Source organism: Lissotriton helveticus, chromosome 7 (assembly GCF_964261635.1).
Source record: "Lissotriton helveticus chromosome 7, aLisHel1.1, whole genome shotgun sequence".
Lineage (NCBI taxonomy): Eukaryota > Metazoa > Chordata > Amphibia > Caudata > Salamandridae > Lissotriton > Lissotriton helveticus.
In genome coordinates, this window is record NC_136068.1 from 114,141,190 (window position 1) to 114,159,035 (window position 17,846).

The 17,846-nt window shown below is 44.1% G+C and overlaps 1 protein-coding gene across 3 annotated transcripts in view; it reads right to left on the reverse strand.

Moving 5' to 3' along the window:
• Positions 1-17,846, reverse strand: part of SRMS (src-related kinase lacking C-terminal regulatory tyrosine and N-terminal myristylation sites) — a 127,597-nt gene that overhangs the window by 44,338 nt on the left and 65,413 nt on the right. For all 3 annotated transcript variants that reach the window (XR_013598492.1, XM_078651646.1, XM_078651645.1), the window contains exons 5-8: positions 16,743-16,899; positions 13,539-13,697; positions 776-957; positions 4-160 (exon numbers count right to left, since the gene is read on the reverse strand). Coding sequence is in view for 2 of the 3 variants with exons in the window: in XM_078651646.1 (XP_078507772.1) it covers positions 4-160; positions 776-957; positions 13,539-13,697; positions 16,743-16,899 (655 nt within the window). In the remaining variant the exon portion in view is untranslated. The remainder of the gene's footprint in view (positions 1-3; positions 161-775; positions 958-13,538; positions 13,698-16,742; positions 16,900-17,846) is intronic.

Sequence of the window (17,846 nt, forward strand, 5' to 3'; positions counted from 1 at the left end):
CACCTTTGTAGGGCTGCCCTCCATAAGAGAAGACCTCATAGAGCAGGACGCCATAGGACCACACGTCTGATTTCAAGGAGTAGTTGTGAAAGTTGGCCGCTTCCGGAGCCGTCCACTTCACTGGAATCTTGGTGTTGGAGCTTGGATTGTAAATGTCATCCTGGGACACAGTAGAAAAAAACAGACAGTAAATATTCAAGCAAACCAGATATTTTCAAACAATTATTCCTATAGTCCTGGTCTCCAGGTGAAATCCCACAGTGACTAACAGTTATCACATTGCCATCTAGCCCTGTAATGATGTGACCGTCGGATAATAATGCTGGTGTATGTTGCCCTCTGTATAATGAACTTTCATTGAATTCAGTGACCTTAGGACTTTGATTGCAAGCCGTCTAACTTTTGCTGGTGCATGCAGCTCACTCACCTAAGACCCGAGGATCAGTTTATAAATCTCCTTTCCAGTGTGGATTCTAATCTAATTTCAAGCTAAAAATATAATTTTGTTCCCAGTCTGGATTATCATGATTTCCGGCGATAACTCCAATGACTGTCTTCTCCTAAATGCATGCATAACTTCGAGATCTAATTCTGACTTCACTCCAGAGATCATCACCTTGCCCAATCCCTCAGCTAATGCTTTGTTTACTTTAATGTGTTGATTTATCTCTCTCAGCCATGTATTTCTCCATGATTTACCAAATGCAATTGTGGTGAGCAGAGTGATGCATGTTAGAGAATCTAGAAGGTTGGAGGAGACATTTGTGACACTCACCTTCAAGAGCCTTGCCAACCCAAAGTCAGCGATTTTGCAGACCAGGTCATGTCCCAGAAGGATATTTCTGGCTGCCAAGTCTCGGTGGATGATGTTTCCCTCCTCCAGATAAGCCATACCCTGAGCAATGTGGCAGGCAAACTGCATCAAGCTCTTCTTGTTCACAACTTTTTGGTCACAATCTAGGAAACAGGCACCTTGTTTATTAATTTACATATTTGAAATGCTATTGCTCAACCAGATTAAAAAAAAAAAAACTGACCACAAACCACCAAAACAAGATGAGGCAAACTATCAGCTAGATTTTGAGAAGCCCTCAGGTACAATCCCTTCTTACCAGGACCTTATTTGGACAGAAAACCGGCACCACAGAATACCACTGCAAGCTAAAAGTTTTCCTTTTTTTTCATACATTTCCTTTCTATTGATTTTCAACATGTAATACATAATCACCGACATTCAGTATATAGGCATAAAGATTGACTGCATAGTTTGTCAGCGACAACAATTTCCCTGAAATTGCTTCACCCTTTGATTGGCAAACCCCTCCACCCCTGACATCTTCAAGCTGGCATCAGCAGACCACCATGTCTGTGATGGCTTTTAAATAAAGCAATCTTTTCTTCTTTTGTTTGAATTAAATGCAGCTCAGTTCTTAAAAGGAAAACAAGATATGATTAGGAAAGAAAAAAAGACAAAGATGTTTCCGTTCACTGCCTGCTCCTAAAAATTTATTTTTTTCAGCATTCATAAAGTGGAACGGATCCCTTGAGAACCCCTTCCCTTTTGTGAATGGTTATCACCAATTTGGATTTGGTAGTAAAATATTAATGTTTGTGACTGGATTCTGTTTGCACGACATTAATACATAAGTTAAGGAATCTGTATTTGGAAGGATCGCAAATAACACGCTCCTTTCAAATAGCGATTCTGTATTTTGTCTAACACCCAAATTGCAATTCGGTAACAATTTGGGTTTTGTACATTTAGGTAGAAATACTTTACTCGGCCATGCGCCATCAAAGTTGCAAAAAAATTAAAAAAGATGTACAATACATTGTTTTAGGATAATACAGTCACATTCATTGGTCTACATAAATACACCTCATAAGTCCAATTGCGCAAAATTTAGCAAGAATACACTTCCAGAGACAAAAACCTTAAATGGTCTGCCATGCCCGAGGGTAAGATTTATACATAATATATGGCTAAAAGTTGATTTAAAATACTATCCCAAACCGATAGCATCGAACCTAATCACGTACATAGATTACAGTAATTTATACTCTACACCTACACCATAAAACTTGTACATCAATTGTCTAAGTAAAACTGTATCATAATTGAATATAATATATTTGATACCGTAAACCACGAGGTACTTATTCAAAGGCTTAGGGATTCTGGTGTCAAGGGCATAGCACTGGATCTTCTCACCTCCTCCTTGTCAGACAGAGAACAAATTATCCTCTGGAATGGTCACCAATCAGAAACATTTACCCTTCCAGGTGGAGTCCCGCAGGGGTCTGCTCTGTCGCCTACACTGTTTAATGTTTATGTTTCCCCTTTGGCGAAATTAATTCAACAACAAGGCCATAAGCTAGTGTCTTATGCAGATGACACTCAGCTGATAGTGTCAGTTTCGCATTCAATTGAGACCAAGGCAGCCGATTTCTCCTTGTTTATGTCCAAGGTGATGTCCTGGATGAATTTGAACTTTTTAAAGCTGAATACCGCAAAAACAGAAGTCCTTGAGTTTGGCCAAAAAGCTTCCATCTGGAATCAGCTTTGGTGGCCTAGTTCAGCGGGGGCTTGTCCGCTTCCAGTGACTAAAGTTAGGAATCTTGGTATAGTGTTTGACAAAGACATTTCCTGGCGGCCACAGATTAGCCAAGTGGTCTCAGCATGCTTTTTCATGCTAAAAGGGCTGATAAAGATACTGCAGTTCATCCCTTTTTCTCTCAGGAAACCATTCATAATTGCTACCATCTTCTCTAGAATAGATTATGGGAATGCCCTTTATTTGGGAGCTGGCACTGCTCAAATGGCAAAGTTGCAATCAGTCCAGAATGCAGCAGCGAGACTACTTCTCAACCTGCCCAGGTATCATCCTACCTCCCACTCAATTAGCAAACTACACTGGCTCCCAGTACAACGACGGGTGGAGTTTAAAGCATTATGCTTAGTTCATAAGGCTTTGGCCGGAGACGGGGCTTTAGATCTTCAATCTCTATTCTCTCGATATCAGCCAAGCCGTTCCCTGAAGTCTGCTGCGCAACGTTTGGTCAATGTTCCGAAAATCAAAAGATCACGATGAGGAGGCAAGGGTTTCTCCCATCTGGCCTCAAAGTTATAGAACTCACCCCCTTTCACCTTAGACAGATCACTAGCCGTAGACTGTTTAGGAAGGAAATAAAGACATGGCTTTTTACTCAATGATGCATCGGTTAGCACTTAGTTGGTTACCTTGCTTAGCGCCAAGACGCCTCGGCATTAGTGCGCTTTAGAAATACCATCAGTCAGTCAGTCAGTCATAAACCGCAAGAAAAAAACGTTTAAAAAAAACATAAAGCTGGAGGAGCTATGCTAGCAAACAAGATGGCTGCTTAGGCTCCCGGCTCCGCCGACCTCCGTCTCCTGCCAGATGATCCTGTCGATAAATCTGTTTTTACGCCCGACGTCCATGTGGATGAACCGGTGTACATTCAGATGGTGCAATCCCGAGAATTTTACCGGCTTGGTTGACGGAGTTACGTCGAGTTAAAGTTTGCGGCCTAGTCCAGCTGGAGAGCCGGGGCCTCGAGTACTGGCCCAGCTGGGTTGCAGTTGAACAACATCGGCCGTGGGAATCAGGCAGGGTCCGGTCTATCGCAGTGGAGGTCGTTTTTTGCCCGATTTTGACGGCGGTCATTTTGATTGACTAACATTGAGGGAGAGGTTACGTGGCACGACTGCGGCTGTGGGCGGAGGTCCCTGTCCCGTGGACCTGGTTTGCCACCGCCGGGGTTCGGTGGGTTGGGGTCTTCGCTCGCGCCAGCGGAGTACAGATCGCTGCCGTTGAGAACGGTCAGTCACCCTCCGATGCCATCTGTTCCGCTCTTGTCTGTTCCCCCGGAGAGAGCGAGCTCTCTGGGAGAAGTGAATATGGTCGGTACCGAGCGAGGAGTGATGAACCGGACGGAGCACGAGCCGTCGCTGAAGACAGTCCTGGCAGCCATTGGGGCACTTTATTCGCATGTGGAAGCCCTGGTTCACAAAATGATTGCGGGCCTACTTGAGACTGGGTTTGTGAGACCGGACTCTGATCCACTGCAAGAACTGCAACTATCTAAGATTCCCACGATGACCATTTTGACTCCGGACGAGGACCCCGTGCTACAAGAGGTGTCGAAGCCTTTGGTCAGTGCATTGGAGGATCGCAAGCCTGGCGCTTCGAACGGATTGTTAAGCTTACCATCGCTGCTGACTGTGGGAGAACTGATTGGCGTTCCCTTCCCGGAGACTCCTGTTGGTAACTGTTCTCGGACTGCAACAACATTTTTTCCCTCTTTGGTTACAGTACGGTTGTGGAGGAAACAGCATTGGGACTTTCCGTCAATGAGGGAGCTTTTCTGTGCGAATGGGGTTCTTAAAGAATTAACGTTTTTGATTTGTCTCGGACTGAATTTATTTGGACTCTTTCGCACTTTGATTCTCCTGTAGATGCGGTGGTCCCACCGGAGGGGTTTGCATGATAGATCGGAAGGGCCAAGGCTGAGATCGATTGACTGGGTTTGATATTGCGGCATTAACGGATGTGGGATTTGTTACTGTTGGACTCACGGGAGATTGGGCGGTGTATTACAGCTCCCCCTGATTTGCTTTTTCTGTTTTTTTGGATAGAATTTTATTTTCATCGCAGGGGTTGCTTGTTTCTGGCGGGGGGAGAAGGGACCGGGAACCCGTACGGAAATGCCTTCCCCCATTTTCTACTTTTAGAATTTAGTTAGTTGGGGCGACAGGCACACTGCTAGTTGGGGTTAGGCGAAAGCCATATGCAGGGGTGCAGGGTGGGGGGAGGGGTTTATTGTATTGTCTGTGTTTTCGTTTTATGTTCAAAATCCTATTCATATCCTGATATTGGGTGCCTTCCTGATGGGTTATCCTACTTGGTGGGTGGACGGGTCCTAGGGGTGGTTGTGTTTACAGGATCTTCTACAATGTATTGCCTTTAATTGCTGCAAGCTGGTAGCGGTTGTTGTTTTTTTGTCCACTGTTCTATCGTGCTATGCTCTCCTGCCACTTGAATTTGCCATACTTTTTATAATCCTGTTCCTATGGGTGGTGGACTTGTGAACAATGTCGATAAGATTGGACTGATATTTATTGTATTATATATGGCCGCACGTCACTTCCATCTTGAGATTTAGCTTTTACCTGGGGGATTATCCGCCTATTACTCGCCATATGTTTGTATAACTGTTGCTTATTCCATGATGTAAGGCATCTGCCGTTGGTTTTTCTTGTTCTTTCAATGATAAAAAGATTTTTTTTAAAACATAAAACACAGTGGGGCGCCCAAGTAACAGTTTTACAGTTATAAAACACATCGCTTGAAAAGTATTGGAAGGGGATCTTTTATACAATACACTAATTGTTTTTTTCGCCAGTGGTTAACATTTCATAATTGCAGAGCTTGACTCTGGTAGTAGCAGCAGTCACACTCTATGGTAGGAACTTCTGTCAACTAATCCAAAAGGAGAATAAGAAATGACTAACTTCGAAAACAATTGGGTCAGAGGTGTCTGTTTTTAAGATCCTATAGGCAACCTGATGTTGACTGGCTCCGATGTTTAGGCAGATCGGTCGTATTCACCTCCTGCGGATTAGTTGATATTTTGTGCAGAAAAAGAGTATGTGTACTACTGACTCCTGCGCACAAGCACAGGCAGGACATAGTTCAAGTGATAACCCAAAGGCCTGGTTGCCAAGGAACCTCAGCAAAAGGTTGCCATATCTGAATCTGACATATAAGCGTTTGGGAAGCGGAGTTGTGATTAGATCCATAAAAGGTTCAAAACTAGGGCATATCTTAGCACTTAAGAATTGGGTTGTTAGTTGTCCATTTGCTAATCTTGTGTACATTTAAAAAAAAAATTGTGCTTGCAAAGGCTCAAATATGATTTTGCAACTGTAAAATCGCTCTCTCCATCAGGCCATAAAACTCTTTATGGTGTTCTTCTATTATACATTAGCAGATCCGGGAGTCTAACCTCCAGTAGCCCTTGAATGTTTAAGAACACTATATACCATATAGGGCTTTCTGCAGCCACGGCTGCTGCCAATATGAAGTCACTGGGCCCCAGGGAGCAGCGGCAGTAGGGGAGGGGGGGGTGTTTGAATTTATTTTAAAAATGCAAAAAAAACATACCTGATCCTGCCGCCACCTCGCACTTTGGTGCTCCTCGGTTCTCCTGTGGCTCCGAGCAGTGCCTTGAACTGTCTCGCCATCCAATCCAGACGCTGCTCTCATACTATTCGAGCAGTTCTGGGATTGGCCTGAGGTGGCTGGTTTGACGCTACGCTCAGGCACAGGGAGTCTGTGCCATTTTTTCTCCTGGCTTTAGAATATTAGAAGCCTAAGTGCACATGTCTATTTGGCCGACCTAAGACAGTCGGCCAAACAGACATGCGCACTTAAAAGTGCAATCGCACTCAATTCCTCCTTCTTCCCATGGCCCGGCCCCTTCCCTTCCTAACACATGTTGGCTCAGCCAGCAGCAGAAAAACAAAACGATAATAAAATATTGTTTAATTTTCCAGCTGCTGGTTTGGAGCCACTTCGGTGATGCTCCTCTGCTGTTGCGGAGGAGCCGCAGCTGGCTTTCTTTGATGTTCATCATGAGGTATTTAATAGCTTGTTCCATTCTAACAAAATTCTGTTTGTATTTTCTATAACTGAGCCCTTTTTTGGGACAAAGTCATGTTAGGCTTCTCAAATTTGGATAGATTGACTGTGAACTTCTCAACTTTCTCAGATCCTTCCAATTGTGTCACCAAACTAGACAGGGACCTCTCAAAAGAGGACTTTGGCCACAAATAAATAAGTGTTATGTAAGCCTGGACCAACCTGGATACCCTAAATAGAGGTTGTTATTGCTAATTAGAGTCTCAAATGGTGTAATGCTATGGGCAAATAGAAGGGGAGGGGCCCCCCTACTGAGTTGCTAGACACAACTCGAAGGGTAAGAAATTCTGCTGGTTAGGCCTATTCTAGAGGTCAGAGCATAGTAAGCAGCATTAGCACTAAGAAAAATCTAGGCCCATGACCAACTTTCCATAGGATTTTGATTAGAAAGCACCCCTCCACCCGGTCAAAAACATTCCCAGTGTCTAATGGAACATATAGGGCAAAGATGGATTTCCTGTTGAGCCTTCACAACCAGGTAGACAACGTGTTTTCTATTATCAGGACACTGTTGGCCCATGATAACACCAGAATGGTCTGGATGGACACTTTCCATCAACATCAAAACCAGCGAGGGTGCTAGACTATTCATAAACAATGTTACATAGTGATTGACTAGGGTGATGGGTCAGTATGAAGTGCATCATGTAGGGACATTCCCTGGCTGGGGATAAAGGATATAAATGCTTCCTCCATCAAGTGGATGACCCTTTCCTCTTCAGAAAAAGAGTTATGGATTGAAATAAATCCCTCTCCCACTCAGGGGCTAGGGGGGGCTAATAGAGAGCCTAATCTAAAAACTACAGGGCTGCACTCCCTAAACACTGCCGGTGAGTTACAAGTCGCTTTAGGTGATCCTCATCATAAATTCCACCTGGGACCCCAAGGCACAGCAGGCGTTTCCCTAGAGGTATCAAACAGCCAAGCCTCCCCATTCCTGAACTGACAATGGCAACCAAGGACGAAAATAGATTCCTAGTGGGAGTATCAGACACCGAGCCAACCTTGACACACGCCATCAACCCCTCTGGCATTATCGTGTGTGATGTCACCTCAAACCTGGGTATCCACTCAGGGTGTTGTCATGGAACCATGCTGGTATGAAAAACAAACTCCAAAATCCTGATTGGATACAGTTTGTACAAAATCATGATGTATGTATGTTCCAGGAGACCTGGGTCCGAGAGGACACTGTCATGAGGGGCTTTGCAACTTTTAATGTGCTAGCAACCACGGGGCGGCAGAGGCAGACCATCGGGTGGGTTAGGCACATGGGTTGCCACACACCTGGACTGTACTGTTGAACAGCTGAACACCTCTTCGGATGACGTCCTGTATACCCTCCTTACTTTTAATGCTGGGTCCAAAATTGCATTTATTAACATCTATTCCCGTCCGGTGTCTTTTGCCCAGGAATCCCAGACCATAGATGTGCTCACTGCATTCATCGAGCTAGTTCCCCCGAATACCAGGTTGATGATAGGTCGTGATTTTAACTGTCAGTTTGAGCCCTTAGCTCTCCCTACTGACCCTTCATTCACTGCCGAGGCGTCCCTTTGGCTGATCCCCGAACCACTGATCCCTCCGGTGAGAGCTTGGACCCCCGTGGTATTACAGATCAACGCAGTCACACTAACCCACTCATTGAGGGCATGCAACGGTCGTACCAAGTCAGACCAATCTGAAAAATCCACTTTCAATAGACTGGGGCAAGCTTCTTTATTAAACTACATTTTGGTGGAAGCAAGTATATGGCAATGTGTTGTTGATTTCGCTGACTGGCCTAGACACGACAGCGACCATAACGCTTCGGTACTTGATCTTAAGCTTCCGGAACCTTACAGTCCCCAAATTACTAGTAACCTCACTGGTACCAATCTATCTTTAGACAACAACAGGAGGCGAATCAGGTGGGAAACCTTGAAGCAGTCAACAGGCAAGATCACTGCCTTGTATTCCCTAATCATTCCACCTTTATTGGTAATGGAAAAGGCTGCACGAACCCTCAACTCCAATGGTACTACTGCTCAATTTACGACCATCCATACAGATCTGACCACTTGTTTGACCAACATCTTTAATCCTTTGATACACTCTAAAGGCATGAGGACCCCTAAAACCATTTGGTTTAAAAAATCCTGCCGAACGGCAAAGGGTGCCCTCATTGATGCCATAAAACTAAAAGACAGATCTCTGATAAAAAAATCAGGAGGACCCTTTATAGTGACACCCTAAAGATAGTCAAAACGGAGTGGGAGTCTGAAAGATGGGATGTAATAAAACAGGCCCTCACTAACAGAGACATGAGGGCCTTTTGGAACCTGGTTCGGACTACCAGCACCCCAGAGAGCTCACCCATTGAGCCGAATGTTGCAGCTGATGTTTGGAAACTTCATTTCCAATCGTTGTATTCTACCCAGGTCATTGTAGAGCCCACAGGGGGAATCTCACCAACTGTTGTGGGGGAACCCCCCTGAAGATCATGGAGGTTTCACCCTGACCGTAGTGCTTAGTGCAATTGGGAAGCTTCCTCTTGGAAAGGCCCCTGGACTAGACAAGATTCCCCGGCAGCCCAATATCTGGGGCCCATATTTATGTGTAATATTTATTGCCATTTTAAAGCGCATGGAAATTCCGGATACCTGGCTAGGGGCAGAAATGTTCCCAGTATACAAGAGGGGATCCCGCCTCCTGCCTACCAACTACAGGCCAATTAGCCTGATTGGTATAACTCCGAAACTGTTTGCCAGGATCTTCCTGGAGTGCCTCCAGTCCTGGGTGGACGAGCATGAGATCCTGAGTCCGTACCAGGCCGGCTTCTGTAAAAATAGCTCTACCATCGACCAAATTTTCAGGCTCCAATTATTATATTGGAAGACGGTGACTATAGAGGGTGGAAGCCTCTATTTGATCTTCTTTGATCTTAAATCAGCCTTTGATCTGGTGCCCCGTGACAAACTTTGGGCAGTTCTAGAGCAACTGGGCATTCCGTCCTACTTGCTCTCCTTGATCAAGAGACTGCACACTGGAATATTTGCCCAGGTGAGATTCAGGAAACATGGAGAACTGACTCCACATTTCCCAGTGAACAGGGGTGTAAGGCAGGGGTGGGTTTTGGCCCCCACCATGTTCTGTCTTTTCATCAATGCCCTGGTGGACCAATTAAACGAGGTAGCCAACACCGATGCCCCAAAGCTCGCCCATGGCAAGGTGCCAGCAATGATGTTTGCGGACGACACCTTGTTACTATTTAAATCACCCATGGCATACAAAGGACCCTTGACAGCTTCTCTCTATTTTGCAAGAATAGGGGCTTAGAGATCAACACACTAAAAACCAAGTATATGGTATTTAATCCTAGTAAAACATCTCACCCTAATCCTACTTTAAATGGTATCCAGCTAGAGAGGGTAGCTGTCTTCGATTATCTGGGTGTTACATTGACGGAAACATTTGGGTGGGGCCCACAGCAAGAAAAGGCGGGCCTAAGGTTAGCACAGATGGCAGGGGGATTATCAAAACTTTACAGGAACTCAACATCTAGACAACCTGGCCCACTGACCGAGATATACAAAGTCCAAATCAGGAGTGCTGTAATGTACGGGGGAGAACTTTGGGGACACCTCCCTGCAGGTAGACTGGTCAAAACCAAGAACAAGTTTATGAGGCAGCCCTTGAGCCTACCGCAAAGCACCCACCTCACCCCCCTACCTATGGACCTTGGGACAATACCCATAGAGGAGGAGATTGGACTGCGTCCCCTGACTTTTTGGCGTAGGCTTTGGGCGATCCCGAGCTAATAGCCTACCAGTTGGAACTCAAAGTGGTCATGGGGCTCCCAGGGGTGGGTAAACTACCCAGGTTCACACACATAAAAGATCTGTGCCATAGACTAGGCCGGCCGAACCTATGGACCCACCCTGAGGAAGTGTCCCAAACAATATCACGGCTCGAAGTAGTCAAAACTTATAGGCAGTTCAGAATGGCCGAAATCCAAGGGAGCACAAAACCAGGCCGCTTAACCTCTGACTTCCTCAATTTTAAAGACCAGCATTTATTTGAACTCTTCCTTGATGATGTACATCAGTTTATGGCAAGGAAACTCTATGTTTAATTTAGACTGTGTTGCTTGCCAGTCCACACATTTACAAAGAACTGGTCAAAAGCTTTCCCTGTAAGCTGCCCTGCCTGCAATAGCCAAGAAGAGACTCCCCCTCCACGTTTTCTTCTTTTGTCCAGCATATGATGTCCCCAGGAGGTAGTGGCTTTTACCAATTTGCAGGAATCTGGGGCTTAGACAGACATGGGAGGCCTTTAGAGTTTTGAGAACCGATACTGTAGCAGCTGCTTCTATATAAGTAATTTGAGCCTCCATCTCATCCCTCTGTTTGGTATGAATTGTCACTTCAGGCTTATTATTAGCTATTTAGTTAAACTTACTCCTAAAAGTTGTCACAGATCATGGGAGTAGAAGAGTGAAATTAATCCTGTACATGGCCTTCCATGTCCAGATTACTCCCACTTCTGATGTATTTCTAAGGTTAAAGTACTTCCTAGTATAATTTCAGACTGAAGTTCAGCTCACTCAGACGTGATCCGATACCACTAAAGACTGAATAGTATCTTCCTCTATCATTGACCGTAGAGAGTTGCTAATTAAAATACAGTCGATCTTCAAGTATCTTGAACATAAGAGAGAAACAAGGTATAATTACCTCTATGTGATCATCCTCTATAAGGGAGGCAAACAAGCCAACCATAAAGGCCTTCCGTCCCCTCTTCAACCTCTAAAATTGAGGTTGTACTGCTAATACCTCCTTGATGGCAGTTTTTAAAATATTTTCTCTATTGAACAGTTTTTCAGAATACAATAATGGAACAAAACAGGGATGGGAAGTAAAGGAATCTGAGAACAAAATGCACACAAGTGGTACATACATTGATGGGATATTATATACAGTGCAGCTCTGAGGTCACAGAGTGTAAGTTATTGGTGGAAAACACATGGGCAGTGTACCGTTCCACGGCAATGTTGAATGGGACCTCCATGGACTGGAGAGAATCTCTCATGGCAAAGTTTGTTCAAAAAGGTCTAAGTTCACATGATGAGGACTCAACATTTCGGTAGGTATCAATCGGTCCCGACAAGTATAGTACTGGACGCCGAGCTTCCGCTGTATGGTATTGTGCCAGATAGGTGGTCAGAGTTTTCCCCCTCAAAGGCAGATTAAGCTTCTTCAAGGGATGTATGACATTACAACGCATGCTTTTACATCGCATGCCTTTACAACGCGGTTTTTACAACGCATGCCTTTACAACGCATAGTGCTTTGGGGCGCTGGAGAGTGAATTGTTTAATTTACTATTCCAACTCCAGTCCCCGTGGATAGTAGGGAAGGTGTTGGATAGTACATTAAACCTATTCCCTATCCTAGAGCGCCACCCAGCGCAATGCGTTGTAATGGTTTGCGTTCTAAAAGTTGCGTCGTAAAGGCACTGCGTGGTAAAAGTTGCGTTGTAAAGGATGTTTCCCTTCTTCAAGGCACCCCTCCCTGCCCTCCATCTAAAACAGAAGTAGGAGCCACAGGAGCCCAAAAAAAGTCATGCCACCACCATAACCAGGCCCTACAGGGTTTTCCTTTTTATGGGATTTTTGAACTAGGCATAACCATGTTGTAGGTACTCTGAATGCAAATATAAGCTGCTAATAAAACCTACTGCCTACTGTCCTACGTAATGAGGCCAGCCACCTAACTTTCAGGCGGTAAAGAAATGTCCCTTTGGCTCTAACCCACAAGCTGACAATCCTGAAGTATCAACTCAATTCAGGTGGGCGGTGCTGTGCACAATACTCATTCACCCATGAAGCTACAGATTATTATGTGTGTATATTGTTCAATTGGCCACAACTACTCCTATTCTCTACATAACAGAGTATTACCAGCTGCAGAGGGGACCCGCAAAGCTCAGGCGCATCCACGGCCGCCCTCTTAAACTAGAGCGTTCTCCCCCTCAACTCTTCTGCAAGTATGTTTCTCTGTTATTCACCATGAAGGGGCATATATTACAGCATTGCCACCAACAGACATTAGAATAATGAAATGTTCACCTCTAGGATTGCATGTTTGTAAACATACACTGTCTCAACATGGTATTCCTACATGTACTTACTGTAAGTTTAAATCTTAACCCACAACAGAGAGGAGGGTTTACTTTGCAGGGTGTTATTGGATATTTACCTACTTATTTCTGTCGATCCACGTTTTCCAGCTGTCAATTGCTGGTATATTTTATATACCTTGAAGGGGCACACTTTCAGACTATCCTCAGAAATACTCAGGGTAGAATTTCCTTGTATAATAACTCTTTTGGAAGCACTAAGGAGTGAGACATCAACTTCTGAGAAGTTTTCTAAAGTAACTATTGCAAAAATCAGTTTACATGGTAGGTGAGATTGCTGGGCTCTCTGATTAATACCAATACATGAAGAAAAAACACAAACTACCTATACAGTGATTACAAATTGTGCTAGGTAAAGCCCTATACACCCATGAACAGGTCCTAAAGGCTCCTTTCCCTGTATGAACACCCCCTCTGATTTTGCACCTTTGCCCTGCACTTGGGTTTGGTACCAGAACCCTTATTTTAGGTACTGAGAGGCCTTCATCAGGATGATATCAGTGTCCCCCTATAGATGCACTAAGGTGCTTCTACCTCGGTAATATTTACACATCTCCAAAAATCTGCTTTCAGGGTTCCCACCTGCCATCACTGCCTTTCCATAATTTTTTGTGGCCTAAGATTCCTAATACTCACTTGTGAGGTAAGACTGCAGGTCTCCATTTTTCATCAGCTCTGTGACAATGTACACCGGTTCCCCCACAGTGCAGACCGCATAGAGCTGAATCAGATTGGGGTGGCTTAGGGTCTTGAGTGCTGTAATCTCTTTTAAAAACTCATCACTCTTCATATCAGCTGTGGAACAAAGAAGGACTCATTAACAAATGAAAACTTTCAAGAAACCCCCTGTTTCAAAGTTCTTAAGACACAATTCTGAGATGCTGACCCATACTCAACTAGTGGTCATGCATCTTCCCAGAAAGCTTGGAGAATTAAAGCTAGCATATGGAATGTCCAAAAGGTATGTTATTTCTAATGAGCGAACAAGGAACTGCTAGTCCATATATGTTTGTACGCATTGGTAACAGCAATTCTACAAGAACCCACAGTAATGTGTTTGTATTTATTATTAATTGCATTTCAACTAGAACACCACATAATTCACAACTTTCTCTATGTTTATCAGCCACTCAAATGTTACTCTATTTTAGTTGTTTTCAACCCTTATAAACATAGAAACACCTATCCATTTGAATATGTTTTTTGACCAAAACTGATATATTTTTAACAATCCAGATTTGATATTTGAAAATCACATGTATCCAAAAACTATAAGATTATATGTCAGATCATTAACATTTCCATCAACACAATCACATATCTTCATCTATTTGATATGGAAAAAAGGAACAAACTAAAAAAAAAAAAAGTAAAGTGGGATCTTCCATTCTTCATTTACACATTTTCACTGAAATAACTTAGTGAATAGCCAACGCGCACTTTCCAACCTGAAGACCTCTCCAAAACCTTCCACCGGTTTGACTTGGATAGGCCCAGTGTTATTTAATCGTTTATGCCTAGCACATGAACGCTATCCAAGTATCAAAAACTCCCACCCTATAAATATTTACAGACCCTACCCTCTAAAGGTCTTTTTAGCTAATTCAAACGTTAAATAATTTCCATATCTCTCTTGTGCAGTGCTCTTCTTAAGGAGGTTGTACAAACCAATAAGTTTGCTTTTTTCCCCTAAAAAATACCTAACCTTCAGGAAGTAATCATTGATTGTTCTAGGGTCAGGGGTTCACAATTCATGGTCCCTAGTAGTGGGAGATGAATTTTCTACTGCTGTAACTATGTAAAAAAAACAAACAATAATGTGCTGGTCTTCTATTGAGGGGCTCAGAGACTATGCTCCGGTGGAATGTACCCCCGGGTATTACGTAGGAACAGACCACATTGGGCGTAGGCATGTTTGCACATTTGTCTTACCCATGTAGTCTGGTCGCGACAATCAGGGACAATAAACTGCTACATGGTGCAGACACACTATCATCCGGATTGTTTGTCGTTAACGTTGCTGATGACTCAGTGCATAGAAAGCTCAGTACAGCTTCAAGTTCCACTGCATTCCTGACCGAGCCTTTGTCTGTGTTTTGTTGTCAAAGGGTGGAATTTGAAACACAATGAGTGAGCGAGAGGAAGGGGAAGCCTAGTTGAGAAAAAAAAGTCCCGCTTGAAGTCAAGAGTGTGGACACCTTCCCGTTCCTGAGGTTGTTCCCACAATAGGTCCTCATTGCAGCTGAAGTCTTCAGGGATCTCCAAGTCACAGTTAAAGAGAAGATATAAAAAATCCAAGCAGGACTCGTCCTTATCTGGCCACTCTTTGCCCTCAGAGAAGTTGCAAGAGCATCATGTGCAACCGATCCTCTGAAGAATCGATTCCAAAATTGGTCTTGATGGGCCTGATTCACAAAACTAACTTAAGACAAAATCCTAAACTCACTACTTTTGGTATTCACAGTAGGCATTTAGAAGTAGTAAATTTAGGATTTTGTGTAAAGTTTGACTTAAGACAGACTTACGACAGAATTAAGAAAGACTTAAGACAATCTTAAGACAATCTTAAGACAGACTTAAGACAGACTTAAGACAGACTTAAGACAGACTTAAGGCAGACTTAAGGCAGACTTAAGACAGACTTAAGACAAACTTAGGACAGACTTAAGACAGACTTAAGACAGACTTAAGGCAGACTTAAGGCAGACTTAAGACAAACTTAGGACAGACTTAAGACAAAATCCCAACTTTACTACTACTAAATGCCTTCTGTGAATACCAAAAGTAGTAAGTTTAGGATTTTGTCTTAAGTTAGTTTTGTGAATCGGGCCCAATGCACCCAGAGTTTCCAGAGTCAGCGGTGCCAACACAATAAATCAAAGCTTTCAGAGAGACCATGCTACACATCTTCGGCACTCTTCCAGTTTCCTTTGGTGCATCTTCTGCCGAAGGATCCGCAGGAGGCCTTTAGTTGGGTTATACTGGTGGCTCCATCCTACGGCTGTCTTTGCTTCTCAGCCCCGCTTTGGGTTCTGCACTGGCTTCTCTGCTGACTTTCAATCATACACCAAAAATCTGGGCTACTCCCTTTGACTTTAATGCTGGTTCAAATGCTGCTAGTGGCACCAAAAGAAAAATCTCTACCAATACCGCTTTCTGACTCCGAGCGGAGGTCAACTCGGCATCAACCCAGGTTGCGTACTGCATCCACTTTGAAGCATGCAGTCTCTATACAATCAGACTAAGCCAGAACACCTGCTCTGCCACAGAGGCTCCCTCAAGTGCTCCATCAACACTTTGGTTCCAAGCCTAACCACAGAATCATTGCCGCCCTCCAGCCTTCCCTTTGTATGGAATGGTCTCTTTTTCCATCTAAAGGGTCCCAAGCAAGAGATCTGCACAGTGGCATTCTGATTTCCTTTTGGGCTCTGTTTTTCACTTCTGGATGGACCAAAGTCAACATGGAACCCCACTGCTCCAGCTGTAGATGTGTGGGAGCAATGCTGTGTGAAAAGTTTCATGATCTAGTCTGGTGCTTGTAAATATTCTAAAGGTGCGGAACGAGCAATTAGACAGAGCGGGCACTACAAATGGTAAATTTGTAATTTCAACGATGTCAACATAATATAATCTAAGATACAGTAAATGAGATGCACTCGGTTAGGAAGAGAGCTCCAGCGGGCTATCTATTGCGTCCTCTACTTTACAATATATTTAAAAAATATTTCAAAATAAACATGAAAGCAGTGTTTAATTCTATGCTGAGTAAGCACTTAGAAGGACACACCAAGAAGTCAGAAGAATTTTATGACTTGTTATTAAACCTTTTAATTGACTCACCTTGTTTCATTGTTTTTATGGCCACCCTGCGCTCCTCCAACCACAGGCCTTCCCAGACCTCTCCGAAGTAGCCTTCCCCAATCCTTTTCATGAGGAAAAATTCTGCCCGGGGTCTCTCCCACTCATCAATGTCAATCTCAAACTCAAAATCAAATTCCTGCATGGACGCGAGGAGAAAAAGGCATTCCAAGATTAAACGAGCTGCAGTGAGTAAGAAAATGGAGAGAAAGAAACTAACACACAACTTTCCAGATGGATGGCTGTAGAGAGACATACGGCCCGATGTATTAATAAACCATTTTGCAAATCCCGAATTGAGAATCCTTGTGATTAGCAGTTAGGAAATCGCAAAATGGCATGTATTAAAGTATGTTGAACACTTTCTGCGATTTCTAATGGGTCGCAATTGGCCCACCTCATGAAAATTAATGAGGTAGGTCGCAATTTGCGAACCACTAGGATTCATAAAAATCAAAGGGATGCTAGCCTGCTCAGATAAGCAGACCACCATGTCTGTGATTGCTTTTAAATAAAGCAATCTTTTTTGTAAAGCAGCCCTTTTTACTTAACCCCTCCCCTGCTGGTGACGGAACCACTCCGTCATCAGCTGCGGTCGCGCTGTGCTGATGACGGAGCGGTTCCGTCACAGCCCGCTCGGCACGCCTGCGCGGCGCGGATTCCGTGCCTGCGCTGAGCGTTCCATTGAACGGGTGGGGCCGTGGCGGAACCGCTCCGTCATGAGCACAGCGCAACCGCGGCTGGTGACGGAGCGGTTCCGTCACCAGCATGTGCCCGCCGCGCGGCCGCTCCACCCCCTTAGCACTGCGGCGGAATAGCCGCCGCAGTGAAGGGGTTAAAGGACAAAGGGGTGCTTTACAAAAAGTAAAATGATAAGTTTTCCTTTACATTTTTAAGCACTTCCTGTTTGCGAATGGGTTACCACCAAAAAATGCGAATGTTTTGCAACTGCATTCACAAAACATTTATAGATACCATTACCATTTGGTATTTGGAAAGGATGCCCTAAACAAGCTCGTTCCAAATACTGAATCGCATGCCCATTTTGCGATTTGGTAACCAGTTACAGAATCGCGAAATCGGGTT